This window comes from Calonectris borealis, chromosome 7 (genome assembly GCF_964195595.1).
Source record: "Calonectris borealis chromosome 7, bCalBor7.hap1.2, whole genome shotgun sequence".
Lineage (NCBI taxonomy): Eukaryota > Metazoa > Chordata > Aves > Procellariiformes > Procellariidae > Calonectris > Calonectris borealis.
This window is the reverse complement of record NC_134318.1, coordinates 18,489,473-18,513,464: the sequence shown is the minus strand read 5'-3', so window position 1 is coordinate 18,513,464 and position 23,992 is coordinate 18,489,473. Positions and strand designations below refer to the sequence as shown.

The 23,992-nt window shown below is 37.2% G+C and overlaps 1 protein-coding gene across 10 annotated transcripts in view; it reads right to left on the bottom strand.

Moving 5' to 3' along the window:
• Positions 1 to 7,367: 7,367 nt before the first annotated feature.
• The window catches only part of KCNMA1 (potassium calcium-activated channel subfamily M alpha 1), a 526,570-nt gene continuing 509,945 nt past the window's right edge, over positions 7,368 to 23,992 (bottom strand). For 4 of the 10 annotated variants that reach the window (XM_075154386.1, XM_075154387.1, XM_075154391.1 and 1 more), the window contains 5 exons: positions 21,483 to 21,677; positions 19,772 to 19,890; positions 17,722 to 17,946; positions 15,651 to 15,679; positions 7,368 to 9,914 (listed from right to left, as the gene is read on the bottom strand). In XM_075154386.1, coding sequence (XP_075010487.1) covers positions 9,763 to 9,914; positions 15,651 to 15,679; positions 17,722 to 17,946; positions 19,772 to 19,890; positions 21,483 to 21,677 — 720 coding nt within the window. In that variant the 3' untranslated portion in view covers positions 7,368 to 9,762. Of the gene's footprint in view, positions 9,918 to 15,650; positions 15,680 to 17,721; positions 17,947 to 19,771; positions 19,891 to 21,482; positions 21,678 to 23,992 lie in introns of all 10 variants that reach the window. The other 6 variants (XM_075154389.1, XM_075154393.1, XM_075154390.1 and 3 more) reach the window with 4 other exon arrangements.

The following is a 23,992-nucleotide window of genomic DNA, read 5'->3' as shown; positions in this document are numbered from 1 at the left end:
GCATTTTACATTATTATTATTGTTGTTGATGATGATGTTGTTGTTATATTCTTTGTATTTAAAGAAATTTTAGTGATGTTCTCTATACTTAGAGCTCAAGGCTGCAAGATTAAATTGATTTATGAATTTTCCAAAGAAGTTACAAACGGCATACCTGTAGCTAGGCCGCACAAGTCAGTATTGATTAGAAGCGGGGGTTTACATCTGTACTACCAACCCATCCGACCCATACCTATTCCTCTAACAGAGTAGCACATATCAATGTACAGCCCTCTATCGGCTTCTGCTGCTCAACGAACATTCCCACCACCAAACAAAACGAAATAAATCCACACCCCTAGAAAATGCTCAGAAAGCTTGATTTTTGGCTACTAGAGTATATATACACACATTTCTCTTCTCACCTCAAGATGCCTTTTTGTTCTTTCTTTATTTATTGTTTATTCATTTATTTATTTATTTGAAATACTATGTGTCAGTCCATTCTGTTTGTATTCAGGGAATGGGGAAAATGAACTGATTCTGTATAAATCTGGCTTTCCAATGTATGTTGTTCCCTTAGCCTATAACATACAGGCCACCTGGTGTAACCGCACTGCGATGCACTCTGGTTTAGTGCTGTTTAGCAAGCAGTACCGTAATGGCATGACGTGCTGTCAGCTAATCCCCGCAGCTGCAGTGCTGTGCATGACTAAAGTGGAGGTTAAAGGCCATAAACCCGGCACATACACTGCCCACACCTGTTCAGTCGTGATGTTTAGCAGATACTGTACACCCACAGTGTGGTGACAAGATTCACATTTTTCTTTTTTAGTTGTTAGCCATGTCTAAAAGTTGTTAAGGTTCAGGGAGAGAGAGAGAGACAATCAAAGGTTAGCCCTCACTGTTTTGCCTTTAAGCTGTAAGATCTAGGAAGGAAGCAGAGTTCTTCCATGGTCTAGGGAAAAAAAAAACGTTGGTAACTTTTTGACAGCAGTGCATTATGCCACAAAATTTTCATCTCTCCCTCTGTCATTAACTGACTACTATTTCACTGTTGCTGGCAAAACTTGTGATCTTGCAAAGATGAAAGCTGGGATGGCTGTAATGCACAATAACTGTTAATTGGTCAAGGAATCACTTAATAAGATCTTTGATTGCCTTTCCCTTAATTTTTAGAAATAGGCCTGAACATCCTCTACCTTTGAAGTGAGAGAAGATTTACAGTCTTTCTTAAAATAACATTTTTTTTAGGGGCTGCAGGTAGGGCAAAGGGTGGTGTTGTGGTAAGTGTGGGAGGACCGGAAAGAGGCTCATTTTTTGTATGTGTGGTTTTTTTGTATTGCTATAGAAGATTATGGCAAACGTTTGACCTTGCCTTTGGGCTGTGAGGCAAAGGTTTGTTTCACAGTTCCCCTACCCCTCAATGGCACTCCTTCAATTCACAAAGCTATGCTTATGAAATCAGCTCTCTAGCTTGAACCATATATTTGCAGTTAAAATAAATAAAATTTATATTTAACATCATATACAGCAAAAGGCAATTGCATCCTAATTAAAGTACTGTGAAAGAGTAGCAGGACTGCCTCATAGTCCAGAAAAGGTGTGAGCAGCCTGTTCATTCACTGCAACCACTTGCTGACTTGGACTATTATATCATTTCGGGGGCACTGCATAGGGTGCTGCCCAATCTAACCTTTGTGCCAATGAGTAACAGGGCTGTAGATACAAAACAAAACAGCTTCTTACCTTAGCTAGTCTATGGCCACGTTTGATTTAAGTGTTTTTGACTGCAAGCTGTTACATCTAGGAGACAAGACCCTAAAAAAATTAGTAGGTAGTGACATATATGCGTAGATATAAATATACGTGTCCAAATGCACACACATATATTCATGGATGACTATGTGTGGATAAATACCTCTTTTGTGATGTCGATCCTTGTGCAGGGAGCAGACACCAAATAAAACTTGTGATGAATTATCTTCCCATCTTAAAATGGGTACCGGTTCATGATGACTTATGATGTGGCTGTCCCTCACTTCCTTGTTATCATTCTCGTGCAGTAATTAGAAGTCAAGCTTACTAGTTAGTGCCTGACACCACGAAGGGATGATGTGGAGGAGTAACGTCTAAAGTAGACCTAGTATATAGCTCCATGCTGATTAACTAACATAGAGCAGTCCTTTCATTGAACTGTTCTAGACAGACATCATGGCTTTTATGGTACATAAATTCCCTTCCCCAGTGACAGTATCTAAGGATGGTTTTGACAGGTGTACTCAATGAGGGCCAGACCAGTTTGCTTCACTGACAGTGGTACTGAACCAGTTTGTTACACAGGTCTCCATAGTCCTGCACAAATACTGTTGTGCATTGATTTTTTTTTTTTCCCCTGAAACACTCTATTTGCTTAGAAAACACCAGTGTAGCCATTTATACCAGGTTCTTTACGTTATTTACTTCCAAGTTAGGACCAAATTAAGTATTTGTACTTTTTTGGTTTTGTGAATGTTTAACTGAGTCTTTTGTAGTGCTCTGCTCTTCTTCTTTCCTCTCCGCGATTTAGAATCAAAGAAGGTTTATCATACTGTGGTTGATTACAAATCACTGTGGTGATGCTGCTGCACAGAAGATTAATGATGTCAACTTTAATGACAAGGTTATTTTAAATAGCAAAATGCCAGCTGCATGCAAGCAATCTTACAGACACCAAAGGGAGGCTAAGTTTTTCTTAAACTTAAAAACATACAGTTGCATGTAGGATTATACCTAGTTCCTGCACTGCAGTAGAAGCAGCATAGTCCAAATCTTGCAAATAACTTTTAAATGTACTCATGAGAGATTAGAAAATCTTTGGACTGCTTAGCAAAATTATCAATCCATCATAACCTGACCTATCAGAGGTAAAGGTGTCATTAGATGCTCTGTTCAACCATGTAAAGTAGCTCAGTTATGCCAGATTATAATTGTATTTGACAACATATAACTGGTGTTAGGGTGATGTTTGTTGTTACTGCAGAGTTATTCACTTACAGCCTTCACAGCATCCTCCATGGCAGTTGATATTAATTATTATTAGGAAGGGGCTGATTCTGGAGACTGAGCAAGAGAGAAAGGCAGCTGCGTTACTCTCAGTTCAAAGCATTAATAGCATTCATTTCGTGAGTAAAGTATTATTTGTGACTTGGTGATACATGTTCTATAACTTTATGGGACACAGCCTGACTTGAAGAGAAAAAAGAAAACACATCAATCTCTCCGTCTTTTAGAACACAAATACATAAATTTTAATCTGAGAAAAATACAAAATGAAACCATGTACAAGTTATGTACAAACCCTTTTTACAGGACAATATATTTATCACTGGATATTACATATGACAAAGTCAGGTAGATCATCTCTGAGCACCAGCATTTGTTCTCTCTCACCAACCCATAATGGTAAAAAGTAAAATGATGAAGTCGTACTCCTTTTTCTTGATGAACTTTTAAGTTAAGTTGATAGCTGGTTCTCAGCATACCCCCCCGCCAACCCCACTCCCAAATTACAACTAAATAGACATGTGTAGCCATCAAAATATATTGTATATATGTGTCTGCGTTTGTGCGGGTTTTTCTGAAGGAAGAAAAAACCCATCAGCCTTGAACTCTACAGAAATGCAAAAGTTAAAATTATATCAACTTTTTTTTCTTTTGGACAGAGGTTAGATTATTTGCATTGGCTAAGCATGTGTGTCGTCCCAAGCTATACCATGCAGAAGCGGCATTTTTTAGCTGCTACTTAAGGAAAACTTGACACAACTTCTGCTGACCTTTTTGTGTGGTTCCTGTTAGTTATTGTCCAGTCAACGAAGTGCTCATATGCCAAATTTTTTCTATTACATATATTCAACTGCCTGTATGTTGTGTTGTGGGTTTTTTTTTTAGTTTTTGTTACAAAGTTCTCCTCTAAAATGCATTGACTGAAGCAGTAAGAAGCTTTCTCTCAACCTCACTATGGTTCTAATTAGATGCAGCGTTACTGGGTTTAGCTTCTTAAGGTAGATATTGTTCTTAATTAGACCCAAAGTGATAAAAAAGTATTTTATATTTTATATTTTCTTCCTTCCCCCTACGCCTTCTCATTTTGACAGTTAACAGTAGTACACCATTATGTAAAACAGAAACATTAGACCAGTGGTCCTATCTGTTAACTTCAGTTGAATTTCCTTGGTTATATAGAGTACTGCACATATTATAGACTATACAGTTTCAATGTGGCTGCATGTTCTATAGCAGAGAATATCTGTACAGAATAGATACATTACTTATATAAATATAGCTTTGATAAATGCTGGGACAGAATTGTCAATACTGTAGGCCTATGTACCATCCTAGGCAGTGGTCACAGCTGAACAGCTAGTCCATTCCTTTCATTATCTCACATGGGGGCTGTATCCGCACCTACTATTATTGCTCAGTACAAATATTATGCCTGGTGTGCATATATAATGAATTTTAAAAAACTATATCCCTAAGCCTGGGATTGTTCAAACATCCTTAGAAATAAAAAAAAAAATGAAAGAAGTGCTTGTTCAAAAGTTGGGGATATTGGTGGTTCACATGGCAGGGAGAGGAAAACAAAAGAAGGAATATAAAAAACCTCTCCTTTCCCCTGAATTTTTCTATACATCTGCCATTGACTTTAACAGATATTCGCAGGCCAATCCACTGTAACACAGGGAAAGGATTTCTGTTTTCACTCTGTCCTGTTCATCGCCTTTCACACACTCGGATATTTTGTTTAAGCACATTTAAAACTAGAAATTAAAGGTGAGACACACACTTCTTTTGGTGTTAAAGAAATTCACAATGATAGCAGCTTTAAAAACAAAATACCACACCACCCCGCCCCGACCTCAATATGTGTTCTTTTCAAATACATTGGGATCCAGAAGCCCTTACGAACCTGCTTCTTGATAAAACCATTTAAGCGCCTGCTCTGTGTTTAACTTTGAGCCCATGTGAGTCAGCTAGAACAGGGCAGTCGCTAATATGTTTATGGATTCGCCAGTGGGTACCAAGCAGTGAAAACATGCATAATTACCGATTTGTAAATTATTGCTTTTTATTTGTCATGCATCCAATTATTGCAGTAGTTGTTAGATGTAGTTTACACACACACCCCCACACGCACACGCACACACACACCCCACCCTCCCCCCCCCAAAAAAACAGTCCTCTCTGAATGAGAACACGCTGTTATACTTTCTCCTTCTTGTCCTACTCTATGAAGAGTTCAAGAAATGCAAATCTTCCTTACACTAGCCAAAAAAACCCAACAACAAAAACAACCTTGCCTACCACCACAGAACAAGCTATAATAAAAGGCTATAGACAATATTTTTGTAGTGCCTTTCGCACATTACATGCAAACTACTTTTCCCCTTTTCCACATTTCGCTGAGGCCAATTAAGTCTTTTCACATCCATTCACATCCTGAGCTATTGCGTGGCCTTTTTCTTTTTAAAATTCAAAAATAGGGGAAAAAATATCTTTAGTATGGCTAAACCTGGCTTCATGTACAGCCCCAGCTGTCACAACAGCCTGTAAGCTGCTGAAGACTCATCAACTCTTTCAAGACATCTGTGTGGCTTAATAAGGCTACACAGGATCCTCATTATCCTGAAGCTCATGGCCTTCACCTTGTGTAAGCAGTACTGGCTTTCCCACCAAAGGTGAATTGGAAATAACCACGTGCTTACATTTGCTTGAGGACCTGGATGTGTCGTGTCCCTCTCACCCCCTGCTTTCTCTGTCCCTATGCTCCTGGCTTTTGGGCTAGTAGGGCTTGCAGGGTCCCTTTGTGTTACAAGGGGAATAACAACGTTGTCCATGAACCTGTGGCACTGAATAACTGATCACGCCCCAGATCAAGGGGCTTTCTGCCACATGTACTTCCTACTGTTTTGCCATTGACACTGATTTGAAAGAAGAGGAGCTGTTTTGGAAAAGTACAAGGAAATGTTTGCAACTTTTTTTTTTTCCTATTAATAAATACATCGTATACTTATCATCTTACAAGCAACAGTAAGACAGTCACATTGAGGCCTTAAAAATTGCATTTAGACTCTGAAAAATCATCTTTTCTTTACACCTGGACTTTTGCTGTGCGTGGCACTCGCCACCCAAACAACATCCCATCAGAGGACAGTTTTATCCTTTCATCTTAGTGCTCACAGGCTTCGGGGGGACAGATTAAACTAACAGCCATGAGGCAGAGCGGCAGCAGATTTTCTGGCAACGTGGGAGCACACGTGTGCATGGGTGTGAGCAGGGGCCAGGAGCACACGCCTGCTTCAGCAGCGAGAGGTTTCTGCAGTGTCCTGTCAGAGCACTGCCAACATAACTAACAGGAACGGCTGCTTTTTGGTCAAACCAGGAGGAAACAGCAGGTACAATTCCTCCATGTGCTAGCCTGTAAGTCATGTATTTTTTTTTTCTTTGTGTCTTTCTTCACCCTACCCCACCCCTCAAAAAAAAATAATGACCACCTTCTTGTGATGACTCTGTATCAAATACATATACACCCCCATATATATCCACACATACATATATGTGTGTATGTGTGGACATGCATATATGCAAAAACATACACAGACACACACTCTATCCAATACATGAGTTACAAAAAAAAATATATTGTTTAGCCTGTATTAATTGTGCATGCAATTAATGAAAAAGCTGAAATTCCTTTTTTTTCCCCCTCCCTCCCCCCCCCCTTTTGTTGTCTTTTGAGAAAGGAGTAAGAATTATTAATAAAGATCAAAAACTTATTTCTACATCAATCATGATGCAGTGTGTCAGCTGTCACTTAGGCCACTTTCCCAGCCACTTGCCTTGATGTAACTTCATATATCCAAATACTGGTGCTGGCCTTGTTGTAGTCTTTAATGGCTGAATGTCAAAGAAGATCTCCAACAGGTTTTCTACATGTTCCTCCATCTAATTGCCAGAAGTCAGTCCTGCATCTTTGATTACCAGAAAGAGCAATAAGAAAAGATTATTGATTGCTTTTAGCTTTTCTATAAATGGGAAATGCAAAACCGTAACTATACCTGTTTCTCTCTGTCTCACTTGCTCTCTACAGGTGTTCTCTTTAGCTATCGTTACATATGGAATGATCTGTGGTGGGAGAGAGCTGAGTGTATTCAGATCTTGTCCAGTTGGCAGCATGATATTTTCGGGTGTGACAGTTAAACTGGACAGACACACACAAACCTTAGCTATGTAGGCGTGTTGTATTTGATTCATTAGTATGTTTTATCCAGTGAATGCTCACTTCTGAAGGAAGGACACTCAGAGATGGCACTTTGTATGATAAAATATAAGATACAATGTTCTATGCCCCTGCATTAAACACCAGTTTTTCTAAGAAAAAAAAAAAATCTCACATGTACTTGGTGAAGTTGAACACAAATTTCAAAAATTCTCCTGTACTCAGGACCAGCTTTTTTCACTCTGGTTATAATATGAATGCAGTTCATAAATGAAAAAGGAGCACTGACTTCAAAGTAAAGGCTTAACATGACCCAACGCAGAAACTGGATGTAGATTATAATGTGGCACTAGCTGAAGCAGCATAGATTGGAAGAACTCACCAGAATCATCTTCTGTTTTGGGACTGTGAAATGGGTTAAACATGGTCTAAATAATAATGAAAAACTGCTTAAATTGTTTTGTTACTTTGTAGGAGAGTGAAATATTTTAAACAATCCAATTTTACAGATACTGTATTAACAATTCTTGTTATTGTCTTTAAATAGCTATTCTACAAAATGTAACAACAAAGTAGTCACAGTCCAAGAAGTCACTCCAGAATAAAGCCTATTAGGTGTTAGTATGGTTATATTTGTACTGCAGCTAGTGGACAAACATTAAAGCTGAGAAAGTTTAGCTTAAATGTTGGATTATATGGTGGACATCATTGTTTTCACAGTAAATTCAACTGCTTTGTATTTGTTTGATTGACTGATATTTCTCTAATGATAAAAGTACCACAGTATGTTTTATTGTGGTTTTTACAATTCTGCAAAATTACAAAGCCTAAAGTTAACTTGCACAATGAAAATCTGCCTTTCCTGATGACTGGGTCCTGTTTTTTTTTTGTTTTAATCCTTATTAGCACAGCCTTTTTTTTTTTTTTTCTCTTCACACAATTGTGTCAGATGTTGCTAATTTGAGATAGAGTTACTAAATCAGTTAGAACATCAAATGCTTGGGTGGATAGATACTGCAGCACACATATGAAACATCACATTTTTGTCTGATGGCTATAAAGCTTGCTGGCAACTTTATGAAACTGCTGACACAAAAGGCACCCATCAAAGGCCTTTTGTAAGTTATCATAGTAAATACATTCATTATTTTTATTTTGATTTGGTTATTACTGTAGTTTTATGTGTGGTGTCCCAGCAAAGTGAAAATAAATTAAAGAAAAAAAGAAAAAAAAAAAAAAGCAACTGCTAAAATAAGATGTTGCTTTGTGCAGGAATTAACTGAGAACAGCAAGTTGTGAGATTATAGAGCTAAGGCTAAACCAGTTTTTATCCTGAACTGAACTCACCAAAAGGAGGTTCAGTGTGCCTTTTACCAAGGTATGAGCTATCACCAAAGTGCAAAGATCTGGAGCTAAACTTCTATACGTATCAGGAAGAATTTGAACCAAATAAGCCGATGCAAGGCCATCAGCACTTTTGAAGTAAGGAACCAACAAAATATGGTAGATGAGAAGGCTTATATCTTATGATTTCATGCATTATTTATGCACTCTGCATTAAAGCACTGTAATACATGGCAAAAGAAGAGGAATTGCCAAGCTTGCCTTCCTGGAATTAGCAACTGTTGATGGCTAATGGGAAGCGGTGTGGAATTGCCAGATTTGCCATTTATAGCAAGTGCTGCCTAGGAGCAACATGGCCCTCGGTTTAGGGTAGTGATGCTTACTATGCTAGTGTCATAGAAAGTTATCGAGGATGCTGACTTCTCTGTGGGTGTCTGTGTGGGTGTGTAGTGGGGTGGGGGGCACGGGGTGTGTGTGGGGGTGGTTGGACCTTAACATAACTGGCAATTAAGATGATCTATATATGGTAATAAAACAAAGAATATTTCAGAAGAATGTTACATGTACAAAAATATGACTTTCAACTTTGAAAATAAATAAGTTCAGTTTATTAAGAGCTGGTGTCAATGCTGAACAAAATACACATCCTCCAGTAAAGAAACATTTTGGTGAACTGTTCTCTTTTTTTTTTTTTTCTTCTTTTTTTGATTTACTAAAATACAACTTGGACCTTTTTTTTTTTTTTTTAAATATATCATTTGTCTCCCTTAATTACATGTCCTTATAACTGTGACCATCATTCTCCTTTAGGCCAAAAACTGAGGTTTGGGGGGTTTTTTAATTCTTAGGAGTCTGGCCACATATGCAGTTTTTTTAAGGGAAAATACTTGACAATGAAAAAAAAAAAGAAAAATATATTTTTTTCTAATAAATAAAAATAATTTAAAATGCTAGAGGCTATACATGACTAGTTTTGATTATGTTCATTTATAAATGAAATAGTTTCCAAAATACGTGGAAGCAATATTAAAGGCAGACAAACAAAGATCTGTCTACTTTATTTTCCCATTAAGCTTGCCCTTCTCCATCAGTGGTTCAGCATGTAAGAGGAATAAATGTCACATCACCATTCATGAAGTTTGTCAGGCTTTAAAAAAATAGTTCTGGCCTCGAAGGAGTCAACATTCATCTTCAACTTCTCTGATTGGTGGTATCAAGCTGCTTGTCGATTTATATTGATTGATCTGATTGGCCATGTGAGTGCTCATGGGCTTGATTTGAATGTTTCTGGGATAGGCATTATCCGGTTCATCTGTAAACCATTTCTTTTCTGCTAAGGAGCAAAATGGGTAGAGACAGAATAAGGAGGGAAAATGAGAGTTTTAATTAGTGAAGCACATATACACATAAACACCAAAAAAAAAAAAAAAAAAAGGAGGGGGAGCAGTCAGTAAAGTTTATAGAGAAAAGGCAATCAATAGAAGGTGACTTTGGCTAATTACTAGCAGTACAGTGCATTCGATTAATACCTCTGAAAATACTTTTCATGAAAGGAGGATGACATGTTTGCAGATTTGATAGGAGAAACTAAAGAAAACTGTCAATATGCTAGTTTGCTTGCTGAATGTAAGAGAGCTCTTTTTTTTTTTTTCCATGCTCAGGTGAACACCCTCTAATTCATTTATGGAAAAAATGATACAAATAAAAGGCTAAACTGAGAAGCCAGGGAGAGCAGAAGGGATAAGGGTAATGCAGAAAAGAGCATGTGAGTCCATATCCAGAGGAGCACCATAAAGAGTCAGAGGCTTCTCTGAACCATTTCAGCCTCAGGGTGGTCACTACCCCTGGCTCAGAAATCATGCAGGAGAATGTAAAGAAGAACTTTCCACAGTTGGTGCTAGAATAAATACGGCTTGCATTCATGCTGCCAGATGGCTGTGTTCCTGCACAGGATGGCCATTATATTGGCACTTAGCAACCTGGCTGCTCGGGCGCTGCTGAACTCTCCAGTTTGGGAAGGGGTATGGACATACCTGATCCTGCAGATGACTGTAGTAAGGGCTCAAGTGAATGGATTGGTAGCAATACATGACAGCAAGGCAAAGGAAGCAAGGACTTAAAGGAAGATTAGAGTTCCTTTTATATCTTTGGGCAATGTCTGTTTCCATGATCATAGGAGGAATTTTATGGTACCAATTTAGGGTGGGCCGGGAGCAATGTGGGAGGGAGTGAGGATGCTGAGAGGCTGCAGCATTGCAGCCATTCCCTAGCGGCTTATCACTGTAACCACTATATTGCATTTTTCATACACAGATGTTGACAAAAACTTCTTAAAATTCACAAAAGAAAAAAAAAAAGTCAAAAGAATTTTCTTAAGCCCTTTAGAGAGCAATTACTGCTGTCATTTCTTAATTACAGGCGTGCAACTTTGCAAAACAGCTCTATTCAAAGACTTAGAAACTCCTGGTCTTACAGTGGCATATAGCCAGTAGGTGCTTGTGCTTTGACAAGCATTTGTGAACAGGGGTCTCCGTTCTTGCCCTCCTTCCCCAAATTCCAGAGGTGGGTGTGCAGAGCAGTGGGCACAAATGGTTCTGGGCACAGGATTCTGCAACTGGGGCACATCAGAGCTGCTCTCTAATGTTTATGCACTACCTCTCATTCCAGTGGGAACCCAAAATGCTTCGGAATCCTTAGTGTCTCACTTGCATAATACAAACTGCCACTTTTGCTTACCACTGAAATGCTGCTGTATCTGGGCTGGAATCAGTGCAGGAGTGGAAGGAGTGCTCATGTTAAATAAATAAATAAATAAAAATAAGCAAAGCAAAATCCACCTCAGAAACCCAAGGATCAAGCACAAAAGTTCAGGAGGTAAAGAAGCAGAGAAGAGAAACTGGAAGACCAGGAAGAATAAAGGACAAATATCTGGACATAAATGCATAAAAATAAGCAACTAGCTTCCAAGATAGGGCCTCTAAAGAAGTGGATTGATTTCCAGAATTACTGGACTTCTCAGTCACTTTCAGAAATATGAAATTTAAACGCTTATACTTGCTATGGACTTTAAGCAACACCCCCACCCCCCAACAACAAACCCCAAACTCATGAGGGTTTAATCTGCTTATGTTTTTTAAAAAATTTAAATTGAAACAAAGGAATTGTATTAATTTTTAGTGGTTTATTACTAAAGGTAAACAGAACTACTGTATTGTTTTTCTTGTCATTTTCTAAAACGTATTTTACTTCTTTTTAAAATATCCTACTCTTTTGTGGTCGGGGTAAATAGTTCCCTGCCCCCTTAAAGTTGCCTGAGTCTGAACAATGTTCAATCTCCCATCTCTCTCTCTCTCTCTTACCTATTATAATTAAGTTCCCTTTGATTTGAACAGATTGGATGATAGGAATTCATAATGTTACATCCTGCACACTGAAGCTAACTGATTAAGTGCTTTAAATTATTCTTCCTGACAGAATGATAAAGTTACAATCTGTTCAGAAATGATCTACAGCTTGCCAGACTCCTACCGCTTCTTTCTACATTCATTTATCTTTTTGTCAAGCAGTTAAAAAAAAAAAAAAAAAAGCCTCAATTCCATAGATCTTTTAAAGTCATCAGAACATCTGAATTATTAATGAGACTTTAAGGGAATGGTTCCTGATGGGGGCTGGTTTAAGAAAGGTTGTAGGAAAAAAAAAATCTGGGAATGTGTACACATCAAAATAATTTCAGCTCCATTTAAAAAACCATTTAGTTCAAGTGTGACATATGAACCATTATGCATTTGTGGAAACCAATTTTATGTGATCTACGATTAAACTAACCTTTCAGAGAGGTGTAAAGTGTGATGGTTATCATGTTTTAAAAGCCTTGCAAGATCACATAAACAATTTCAAACTAACAGTTTTCTAATGGTTTGTGTTTAAAATGATTTTGAGGCAAGTTAAGCACTGTGAACTTTTATCTCTACCTTCTTTTTTTTAACATATGGTGCACAAACTTTCCTTACAAACAGAACTTGGTGCAAGTTAATTCAATCTCACAGCAAGAAAAGGGAGAACTGTGTGAGTGCTAAGGATCAGGGATGAACTGCACTGTGTTTCTCAGCAGCCAGTGTAAAGCACTTCCATCTCCCCTGCTTTCTCTGGAATTTTCAAATCAAGGCAATTATTTATATGTTAATCTTTACAATAAAACTTATATCCAGGGAGCTGATCTTTAAAAAGACACCATCAAGTCTCTTTTTGCCTTTACCTGGCAAGTAATAAATACAGAAAATAAAAAATAAATGCAGAAACCAGTAGATTCTAATTTCTTTTGCTGTTTAAATTTCTTCTTGCCAGTGCTGAAACCTTGATCCAGGTATTATCATCCCCAGCATCAAATGCTTGGACTCAGCTCTATACCTTTCCTGTTCCTTTTCTGCTGTTAAAATTGTCTTTGACCACGTAATGACGAATCTCCTGTGAAAGTCTGTCAACCTCTATACTTACCTTTGAAATGTGAGCTTGACACTCGTCACCTTCACTCTTGGCCACTAAGATATTCTGCTCCCAGTTACTAAATGTCCTTCTTGAACCCGTTACCCACTTTTCAATCTTTTTTGTTATGCTCGCAGTCTGACTTTGATATGTCTTCCAAAGTCGTAGCACAGCTTTTTATGTATCTTAAACAAACTACTTACTCTTTCCTTCAAATCAGTCCAGAAAACCCTTTTTTAAATCTTTCTATATTGTTATATTCACCAACTTTTTTTTAGTTCTCTGTCATGTTCAGGCTGTTTCTCTCCCTTTTGGAATATGCATATTGATCCTTAGCGTATGTGTTTCTACGTTATAGTGAGAACAGGCATAGTTTTGTATTTTATTTTTTAAGAGCTGTTCAAGAGAGTCCCTGATCTTCCTATGCTATTTGATGGGTTTGTTTTTAACAGCATCACCTGAGAGATGTTGGAACAGCTAAGTAACTTCACGTATCAGAAAGTAGAAAACATTTACTTTCCTCTCAAACACCTGCGTTTGCAGTGGGCTATCAACATCCCAGTGCGTCCATGAAGGTTCTAAAGGCTTCATGCTCTTATTACAAATAAATCAGAATTAACATCTTGTGTAAGACTGTTGCCAGCAGCATAAAAACATATAAATAATTAAAGTAAAATGATCAAAATACAGATTTCTTCAACTTGTGTGAGACTCTAGCAATTCTCTCCAACAGATTTATTGTTCCGGTGCTTTAAAATGTCTGTCATTAATTCTGGATTGAGTAATTACATTTGAATAAATGTCACTGTGAAACACCCTCTCTTCTGAGCAGAGGCAAAGAAAGTACTAGCTAAACATGACACAAAGATTTACTAAATCTGTATTCTCACCATAATCCCAGGTTACCTCACAATTGTTTTAAACATGCATTTTTTTTCTTTCGTGACACTTGCAGTTTCAAGTAAGTCTGTATGTATGTGTTTGTGTGCCTCCCCCCCTCCACACAAGCAGCTTATTTATAGCTAAGCTGAAAATTCTCCCATGCAATTTCTTCCTGTATGAGAAAAAAGTAATGAAAGTTTCTCCACCCACCTGCTCAGCAATTCTTTGTTTGGCAGATGAATATTTTACATGTAGCAGGCAGTAAGTAATTTGCAGGGAGAGAGAGAAGAAACTACTTACGTTCTGTGAAGGTCTTTATTTTGCTCCAAGGCAACTAAAGTTTTGGGACAACAATGCTATTCTGGACTTGCTCTTGTTGATTTTTGATTTTTTAAACTAGCAAAATTCTTACTTTTGACAACAGGAATTTCACTGGAAAATGCCTTACTCTGCCAGTTTAGGTCAGTGGGAACCCGTGCCAAGAACCTGCAGGTTTGCTAGATGTGATTTTGTGTCAACACTCATATCAACAAAGTTACTAAGAACCTAGTTTCCAGTGTTCAAACCATACTGGGACTGATAGAAGTGGCAGGATCTCCATTTAAAGCTCTAAAATGTCATCTCTTGACATTAGTGCTGCTTTTCCACTTTCAAAATCTGACCAGGGTAGTTACTAAGAATGTTTGGCTTGGGATAGGTTTCTGAACAAACGGGAGATTTCCTGTTACTTTCAATATAAAAAATTTTGACAACATAACATAGTTGATTTAAACATTCCTCTACTTCTAATGACCAACCTTTCAATTTCATTAGTATATCCACACCAGAAAATCTTCTCCTCCGCAATAAACTATTGATCAATTTGACTATAGTTAGCAGTAAAAATCGCACATGGTAACTAAAAGTCAAAACTTTAAGACTTCTGACTTTAGGACAGAAGGCGGAGGAGAATTACACTTCAATATGATTTGAAGAATTCAGATTTGCATCCATATTAGATGTTCCTCTTCTGTTGCTCAGAAAGTAGACCAGTTGCTTCTCTAATGTACACTGCTTATATTTTTTCTTTTTGAGCTGCACAGTTATACAAATACTATTTTTTTGATAAAATCATTATGTAGTATGTGACAAGTGGCTTCATATTAACACCCTTCCTTCCTCTGCTAAATGGAAAACAGATAAAACATTAATGGAAAAGCATTTTGGTGTGAAAGCCATTAACATTCTTCCAAAATGCATAACTGCTCTTGACTATCTTCAGTCAATACTGCCAACATAAAAAGATGCTCATGAACATACACGGGGGACAGAGGAGTAGGAAGGGGAAGGGAGGAAAGGAATTGGAATGAGGAATGGGAAATTAAAGTAATGTCTGCACCAGGGTAGGCATCTTCATTGAGCAGGAACCTGGGTTTTACAAAAGGACACGTGCAATTAGAAAGGCAAGCAGATGAGAGGATAAAAAATAAAACAGGGTTGAGCAACAGCAGCAGCAGCAGCAGCAGCCAGTTTTACTTCTGGTTTGGAGGGAAAAAAAAAGGCAAAAGAAAACCAACAAAACAACCAACCAAACAAACAAACCAATAACTGAATAAAGTTTGTAACTATATTGTTTTTAATTTCACAAGTTTTCACAAGGACAAAGTTATAGAAGGAAACCCACAGCAGTTGCTAGGTCATGCAGAACCATTAATTGTCATACCTTGGCCCATTCTATTCATCCTTGTTGCACTTTAGAAAAAGAAGTAAGCTATGTAAGTTTTACAATGCTTTTAAACTGTCATATTTCCTGTAGAGCACTTTAACTGGCACATCCTTGTAGTAATAAATATTCTTAGGGCAAAATATGATAACTTTCTTTGCAAAAAGAAACACATGAATTTGTCTTTATGAGGAAGAGCAACTGTAGTAGACTCATTTGTGGGGAGCATCCATAATTTGCAACGTATTTCACTGATAGGACTTACAGCTGCATTTGAATGCACACACACATATATACTGTATTCCAATCATTATGCTTAACACTGCACAGTGGTACTCTCTGTAGCCCACTTATATGGTTCCAGGTTTTGTCAGTAAAAGTGCTTGGCTTCATTGTCAATTCACACAGCAAGCATATCTTCAAAATTATCATGCTTGGGGAAGGGAAAGGTAGAAAACAACACTAACCATAAAAGCACCTTGTCTGGGTTGGCAGTTACAATGCTAATCACTCCCACATCCAAATATTTATTTTCTGCCTGCATGCTTTCTTGCTGGGTAGCCAGGGAAGGTGATATGTGTTTCTGGTCTCCCCACCCTGGGAATCTCTTCATACCACCTAGAACTAGTTCTATATTTCAAAAGGTTGGCATTTGAAAATAAAAAAAACAAGCTTGAAATATAATTTCTATGGCTGTCTAGGACAGGTTCCTTTTCACTACTTTATTTAATTGCCTGCGACAATTTTTGTTTGGCTAGGTGTGTCATTGGTGAGAATCTAGAACATGTCCCTAGAACATGATCTCTCAGCACAGTGAATATTTCCACCCCAGCCCCCTTGTTCTGCTCATTAGCTGTCTAGGGCACAGCACCTTTTCTTCCCAAATGGGAGAGACCTTAAAGGCACTCAGTTGTCTTCCCCTGTATTCCTGTGTACTGGCATGCACCTGTTGAAAAGAACCAGCTAGAACACGGAGCAGGATTTCTGGAGGATCTTCACATATTAGGATTCTTGTTGGAAGATTTATACCACCACTCTAACTTGGAAAAGTTAAACTACCATCTGGGGAAAGGAACAAAGTCCCTTGAGATCTGATACTTAAGCATAGAAAAATGCTTGCTCTTTTCTGAACATTATTTATTCTGTACATAAGGTGACTAATTCACCTTTTAAAGACGTAAAAGTCCCAGGAAGGCAGTTTTTAATGACTTACATCCAGTATTTATGATACATATGGCTTTTTATCCCAAATGTCAAAAGTGAAAGAAAATATAGCTATTCATGTGGCAGTATAAATAGACAGAATAATAATTTAATATGCAGTTAGACTCTTTCTAAACTTAAATTAAACCATTGGAGTTTTACAACTCCATGCCCAGACAATTTCAGTGTTAAAGGGAAAAGACACTATCTCCAAAAGGCTTGTATTTTAGAGAAAGTCCTTAAACAAGCAGAAAAGTCCCTGATGTTGCTTTGGTATAAAGCAGGTGCGTAGCAATAATCTATACAAAGAGTGTAAGCCCTATACAATATAAGCTTTGAGAGTGAAAAATCAGTAGGGATTTTTTTTTTTCCTCCAATGGGTTAGTTTTGTAAGCTTCAAATAAATGTAGCAACTCCTGTAAATACGAATATAAAAAAAACCTACCGCAACATACATCAACACTTCTGCACTAAATGACTTTCTTTGTGTAACTCTGACATCAAGAGTAAGTGTTCATGTTAAATATACTCTATTTTCTGATATGTAGAGTAACTGCAGTGAGTTATTTATGTTTTCAGTGTGCCTATGGGTTTAGAATTTTTTTTCTCCCCTAGCATCATAAATAACTTTTGGTCCGTCTGCTTTGTTGCTGTTGTGCTTAAGGGTTTTATGGTGGTGAAATAAAAATGACAATCACATGCACACTGTCATACATATGCAAAATATGTGTACAAAAAGGGAGAACTCCATGGGAAAACAGGGAACATTACTGCTGGAAACATTAACTGGGGAGAATGGGTGGTGAATGCAAGTTTCACACACAGTGGGAGCAGGTACACATATCAAAGTCTATCTTCCTGCACATACTTCTGTTTTTCCCGGGAATCCCTGGTCTTGGTGCGGTTCGGTCGGTTTGCTGTTGATGGGATGGAGTGAACTGATGAACTCTTCTTGCTGGAAGAATAGGAGGAATGGGAGGAATGAGAAAGACTGGCCCGGGACTGGCCAGCATTGTGGTCAAATTGCATCAAACAGAAGATCAAGTCTGTCGGCACAAGCTCAAATTCATATGGTGGGTTTGTGATAACATAACTGGAAAGAAAGGAAAAAAAGAAAGAAAGAAAGAAAGAGAAAGCAGGTTTAGATCTGTACTAAAAAAAAAACCTTCTAGAGTTGTTATCTCATGAAAATTTACCCAGATTTTTTGCATTTCTGTTTCTTTCAGTGTGTACCTAATTTTAGCTTGCATAATACCCGTTATGATTTAGGACCTTCTTATGTCAGATATCATTTTTTGTATGTTTTCAGTTGCACAGACATACTGTCTGAGTAGGATGTTCTTCAAGTTAATCACGTCATGATTTTTCAGAGCAAATACCACGCAAATCACCCTCCTTTCTCTAGCTGCACCGTAATGCAATGACTCTAGCAAACAGATTTACATATTCACAAAAACCAGTAATGTACCCACCAGCAACAGTATTTAAAAGAATCGCTGAAAATCAGGGAGAGGAGGATTTTAGGTGCAGTTATATTTAAATATGTATTTACTATGTATTTATTAAATATTTAAATACTGTCAATAGAGCAAGGGATATAATTATTTGTTTGGATTGTGACTGTACATAGAACAAGTTAAGGAAAACATATCAGCAAATTTGCAGTGAGGTTAATTTTGTTAATTCATTCCATGTGTACATTCATGGCCTCAAAGAGCATTTATAAAGAGAAATCTGCACATCCAAGAATCCAGCATTGCTAAGTATACATCCCAGGCCTGAAATAAAAATTCTATCAATTTCAAGAATCCCTACCTTCAACTAACCCCCTTTCAGGGTGGGAAGGGCTTATAGACCCTGCTGCTAAGTTTTTTCATGCATGTGAAAAACACATTTGAGCAAGGCAATAGGCATTTTCTGTCCAAGCAAGAAATGAGTAAAAATTGATCATGAAGCTCACAACTTCTTTTCAAATTAATTCAGTGCTCGTAAGAAATCTGGCTTAGCTGCCTCAGGGACAGAAGTCACTTATTAATCCAACAAATAATCCCAAGTATAGCAAGTACAGTGTAAATCTAAACTGAAAATCATTTTTTCTACCCAATTTGTCCAAATCCTTACAGAAGAAACTGCTTTGGTGGGCTGCAGGGTTGTTTATTGCCATGTTCACCCAATAATGATGTTTTTTGTAGAGAATGAAACAGTAACAGATGGTAGATTTGTGATAGTTCTGGTATGGGTCTGTGTGTGTATTTCTTGTAGGCACTTAATTAAGACACATTTCAAGTAAGCTGCTAAATGGCCTTCGGTTTGCAAAGATGGAAATGTGTATGATCTATTTAAAGCACTGAGGTCAGCCTTGGTGCTACTGAAGTAAAAATCCAGCCTACCAAGAGAAGAGTTTCCATTTCCTGGAAGAAACTATGATTAGATACAAATAGTACCAATGGGAAGCCCACAGGTGTATTTCTTGAGCATTCGGAAAAAAGAACGTCTAGCTACTAGAGTTTCTGATCTAGACTTTCTGATTTAGACTGATCTAAATCATTACCCAGTAACTTACAGCTGATTGATATAAGCAAACTGAAGTCCTTTCCTTGTATGCAAGCAGTGGATCATCATAAACCAAACAAGATAAAGATATGTTCTGAAAATTTACTTTAAATTTTTTTATTAAAATTAGCTGAAAACTTATACTATGATATTGTCAAATATGCTGAAACCAGGACAGATATCCAGCCTATGATTTAAACTCAGCTAAAGAGTCATCATGAAGTCCTCAAAGAGTTAGCTTTTGTGGCAAAGTTATGTAAAAAATGGAGAAAGCTATTTTTTAGATATTTACAGGCACTGGGATCTTCCTCTCCAAGAAGACTGAAGAACAGTGAAGCAGAGATGTTCTAAAAGAATGGACTTACCGTTTAGTGCATTGGCTGGGAGTACTTAGATGTGCATCCCTTAATCGATAAATTCCAAAGCAAAGCATATTGTATGTTTTCAGTGCTTTACAAAATAGATCTCCATAACAACCTCCATCCTAGGAGAAAGAAAGGAGAGGGGAAAAAAAAAAAGAGAACAGCACATTTTTTTTTCCTTTCTTTTCTCTGTTCACAAAATGTCAGGGAACAGGATTTTTAGTATGAGCTTGTACAAAAAGGACAATGCATAGACAGTCTGTTGTTTGTCACAAATGAGAATCTTTTACCGAAGGAAATTAATAATCTAAATGTTTTATTTCAAATAAGTAATTATGTAAAGTGATCATTATTTTGGAGAGCCTTGGTCCATGAAATGATGGTAAATTAGGGAGAGTGAGGGATTTGCTTTAAGCTGGAAATATAAATTTTGGTACCAAAGAATGTGTATTCTACAAATTACGTTAACTGTGGTATTAAACTTGTTAGTATTTTTGACCCTTTTTTTGGCAGTAGTCATACTGTCATCTAGACAAATAAATTCACTGGAGAGCATGACAGAAATTAGAGTTCTGAGGGGTTACATGGATAATAAAATATCTCTTACTCTAAAATAATGATGACATGTATGCCATTTTTCATATATAATATAAAATGTTTTGATTAGCAAAAAAAAAGTTTAGATTTGATAATTTGAATATCTAAAACATTGATTCTTAAGTAATGATGAGAGTTAATGCATTCTACCTTCACTGATGTAGTGCAATTGAGGTTCTGGCAAAATAGCATTTGAAGGATTGGTATTGCCTGTTTTATTTGTGAAAATGTTACGCCGCATGCCCAAGTGTTTTGATGAGCTGTTAATCTTAGCTATGAATGACTTCTGCATGAACTGAAAGGCTGTTTACTTCTATCTGTGCACTCTCATCACCCTTAACCCTTAAACTGGGATTCCCTGTCATTTCTGTGAAGAAAGTTGCTCCATTCTTTTTGAACAGAGCTGGTGAACACAAGGTTAATTTAAGAAATATCAAATCCTACATCATCATCAAAACAAAGTGGATGCTTTGGGATTCGCCTCAAGATTACAAGATTTGGTCCAGAAAACATTGCTAAGTACTTCTTTATCCAAATGCACTGTTTTTTAAAGATGGTTTGTTTATTTGTTTTTGGTTTTGTTTTGGTTTTTTTTTTTTTTACTTCACTCTTAGGATAGTGGAGTCAAAATGTCAGAAAATTAGGATTTCACAAGAATTTTAGTTCATCCAGAAACAGCAGAAAACAAACCTTATAGCTTTGTTTTCAAACTAATAAGCATATTTTAAACAAGAACTGGAAGCTCCGTGGAAAGACTAAATAAGCTTATAAAAACCCAGCAAAGGTATAGATATTGCTCATGTTTACAATGGATTATTGTTGTAGTGGTTATATCATCCAAGTCAGTTCATCCATCTCTTTAGCTGACAACTAAGAAGAACCACGGGATTTTCTGTATGAAATAGCCAGGCAAGGAGTCTGGGAAGTCATATAGCTTCTTAAAAAGGGTGAGAGCAAACCCAGCACCCTGTGCTGTAAATTGTCAAAGGATCCAAAAGCTCTATTAAATTAAATAATAGAAATTATATGCTAATGAAGATAGATTTTTAATTCAGTCTGAGAGAAAACAAACAGATTGCAGCCCAGCCTTGGTCCTACATTTCCCTTATGATCTTACCCCTAGGTCTGCAAACGGCCCGTCATACAAAGCCAACTGAGCAACTCGACACCTGTCCCTGTTCGCAAGTGTCTGGGGCGTGCTGTAACCTCCTCTCAATGCATTTTCCTCAGCAATCAGTGCTTCCAGCTCTGGTGTGGCTCCTCCTGTTACCAATGTCCGTATCAGTGTGAGGATATTGTCATTGAAGTATGTCTGCAGAGATAAAAGAAAGCTCTTTAAGCAAACACCATTAAAGTCACAACTGAAGACATCCAAATTACAACTTTTCTGGGTTTCTGCTGTTTAAAGTTCTTGGCTGTCTCTTCAAATAATTTTGTATAGAAAGTGAAAAGACAGCAGCCTCCAATTTTCTTCTATCCCATTAGGCTCCTATACTAGATCCTTCCTTTTAAACACCAATTCAGGCTGATTTTTATTAAAGTACAAAAATTTGAATGATTTATGTTTCCTATAATTGGTGTTAGTAGTGATGCAATGACTGCTTTCCTTCTCATTGCCTTCATGTCTAATAATGGGCTTTAGGACATGTAATTGTAAAATTCAGACCACATTTAAAGCTTACACAGGCTAGATTGCCTTTTTACTCTTGTCACCAATTCGTTGGGGAGCTGCCTTTGCGCTGCAAATGTCATTACTTATTACTGTGGCTGGACTCTAGCAGTCTAACCGATGTATTGTACTAAACATCTTATTACGAGACTTGACAGTGTTCAGACATAAGCATGTATCAATTAAACATCTTGAGTTCATTCCAGATAAATGTATGATGAGTTTGGGATCCTGGTGGTCCTTTTAAAAAACTCTAGGGTATAGGGTAAGTGTGGTTTATTAGGGAAGATTTACTCCACACTGACATTTTGCCAGCATCTGTAGCATTGCTGGTCTGTCAGGCAAACAATGGGTATTTTAAATATTAATTTAATGCCAGATGAATGACTTTCAAGTTCACTTAAAAGTATACTGGTATAGTTCAGAGATACTCAGTTAAATATCTGCAATGTAATGTACTGGGCAAAAAATGATGTTGAACAAAAAAAGGAGGCACCATCACTTAGGATGTCACTAATGTCTGTGTTTTCAGAAGCTTTGCAAGTGTGGGGGACATATGAGAAGAGAATGAGCTCACTGTAGAGTACACAGGATTGACATTACTGGATTTGTGGATTCCATTACTAGATTTGTGACTTTTGTTGAACTTAGGACTTGGAACAAATGTCTGTAATCCAACCAAGTAAAAATGAATACTGAATTCTCAAACAGTGCTTGTTGTCCAAAGATAATACTTTTTAAATAATACTTTTCAATGAAATTCATTGCTCTATCCATATAATGTAATTGTATTTAACACATGGGTAAACTGAGGTACAGGTTGAAATATTTTATCCTGAGATCAAAAAGCAGAACTGGCTTCCTATCCATGTTACTTTGATATTCTTTCTTTGTATGATGAAACTTCAGTTTTATTGTTCACTTGAGACGACAGATAAAACAGGAGAAAATGAATTCTATGTGGGAACGTTTTTCACTGTTACATTGAAGTTTCATAACTTCTCTGCTTATTTACATAGGCATATATGCCATTCACCTGTTGACTAAACTAAAATGAGAGGAACATGCCCTAAAGCAAATATTTGCATCTCATCAACTCCAATTATTTTAAATTAGCCCGGGTAAGGCACTACATATTTTAAATACAAAGTGTACTGTAAAGAGTTGTCTGACATTAGCAGGGGTTCAGGAAGTTTCAGTTAGTCTAAAACAACAGTTAATCTCAAATCAGCTCTTACATATGCGGAGGCATTGTGTAACAATTCAAGTGTAATACTCAAACCTTCCTTAACATATAGAAAAATCAATGTGACCCCTAGCAGGAATGTAACTCTGGAGTGATTACATGATGTTTAATAGGAATTGCTGTGGTGAGAGAGAGAAGACATTCAGGCATGATTGTTTATTCTTCAATTATTTCTTCCTTGATGTCCCTGAGGTGAGAATCAGAGTTGCCCTCTTTAGCAACTCTTCCCACTGTGCTACACTTTTCCAACATGGAAGTACTCAGAATAAAAAAATCAGCATTAAGTTTAGTCTCTTTTCTTAGCCTTTGTCAGTGTATACTATATACCACTCAGAACTAAAATAATTCGGACAATTCCTTTGCTCCTGCAGTTAGGCAGCAATGTTACTTGACACCAGTTTCATGGATATAAAGCCAAATTCTGCCAGATCTAGAGGTTGGAGGCACTGCAATTGTAGAAGCTGGAAAAGCCCCTTTCAGTAAAAATGTGCTTCAACATATTCTATATGGCACTTTAAGCACACATCTTCACAAAAGCATACCACTTTCTGCAATGGTATCTTTTCTCATGCCTTCCCCGCTCTTTCATTCAGTATTTTTAATTTGTTTTTCTTCTCTAAGTAGTGGTATTTGGTATTATTCAAAAATGCTATTCTCAGTTTTACATCTATGAATCGAGATAGAAGAACATGAAACAAAAGTAAAGCATATC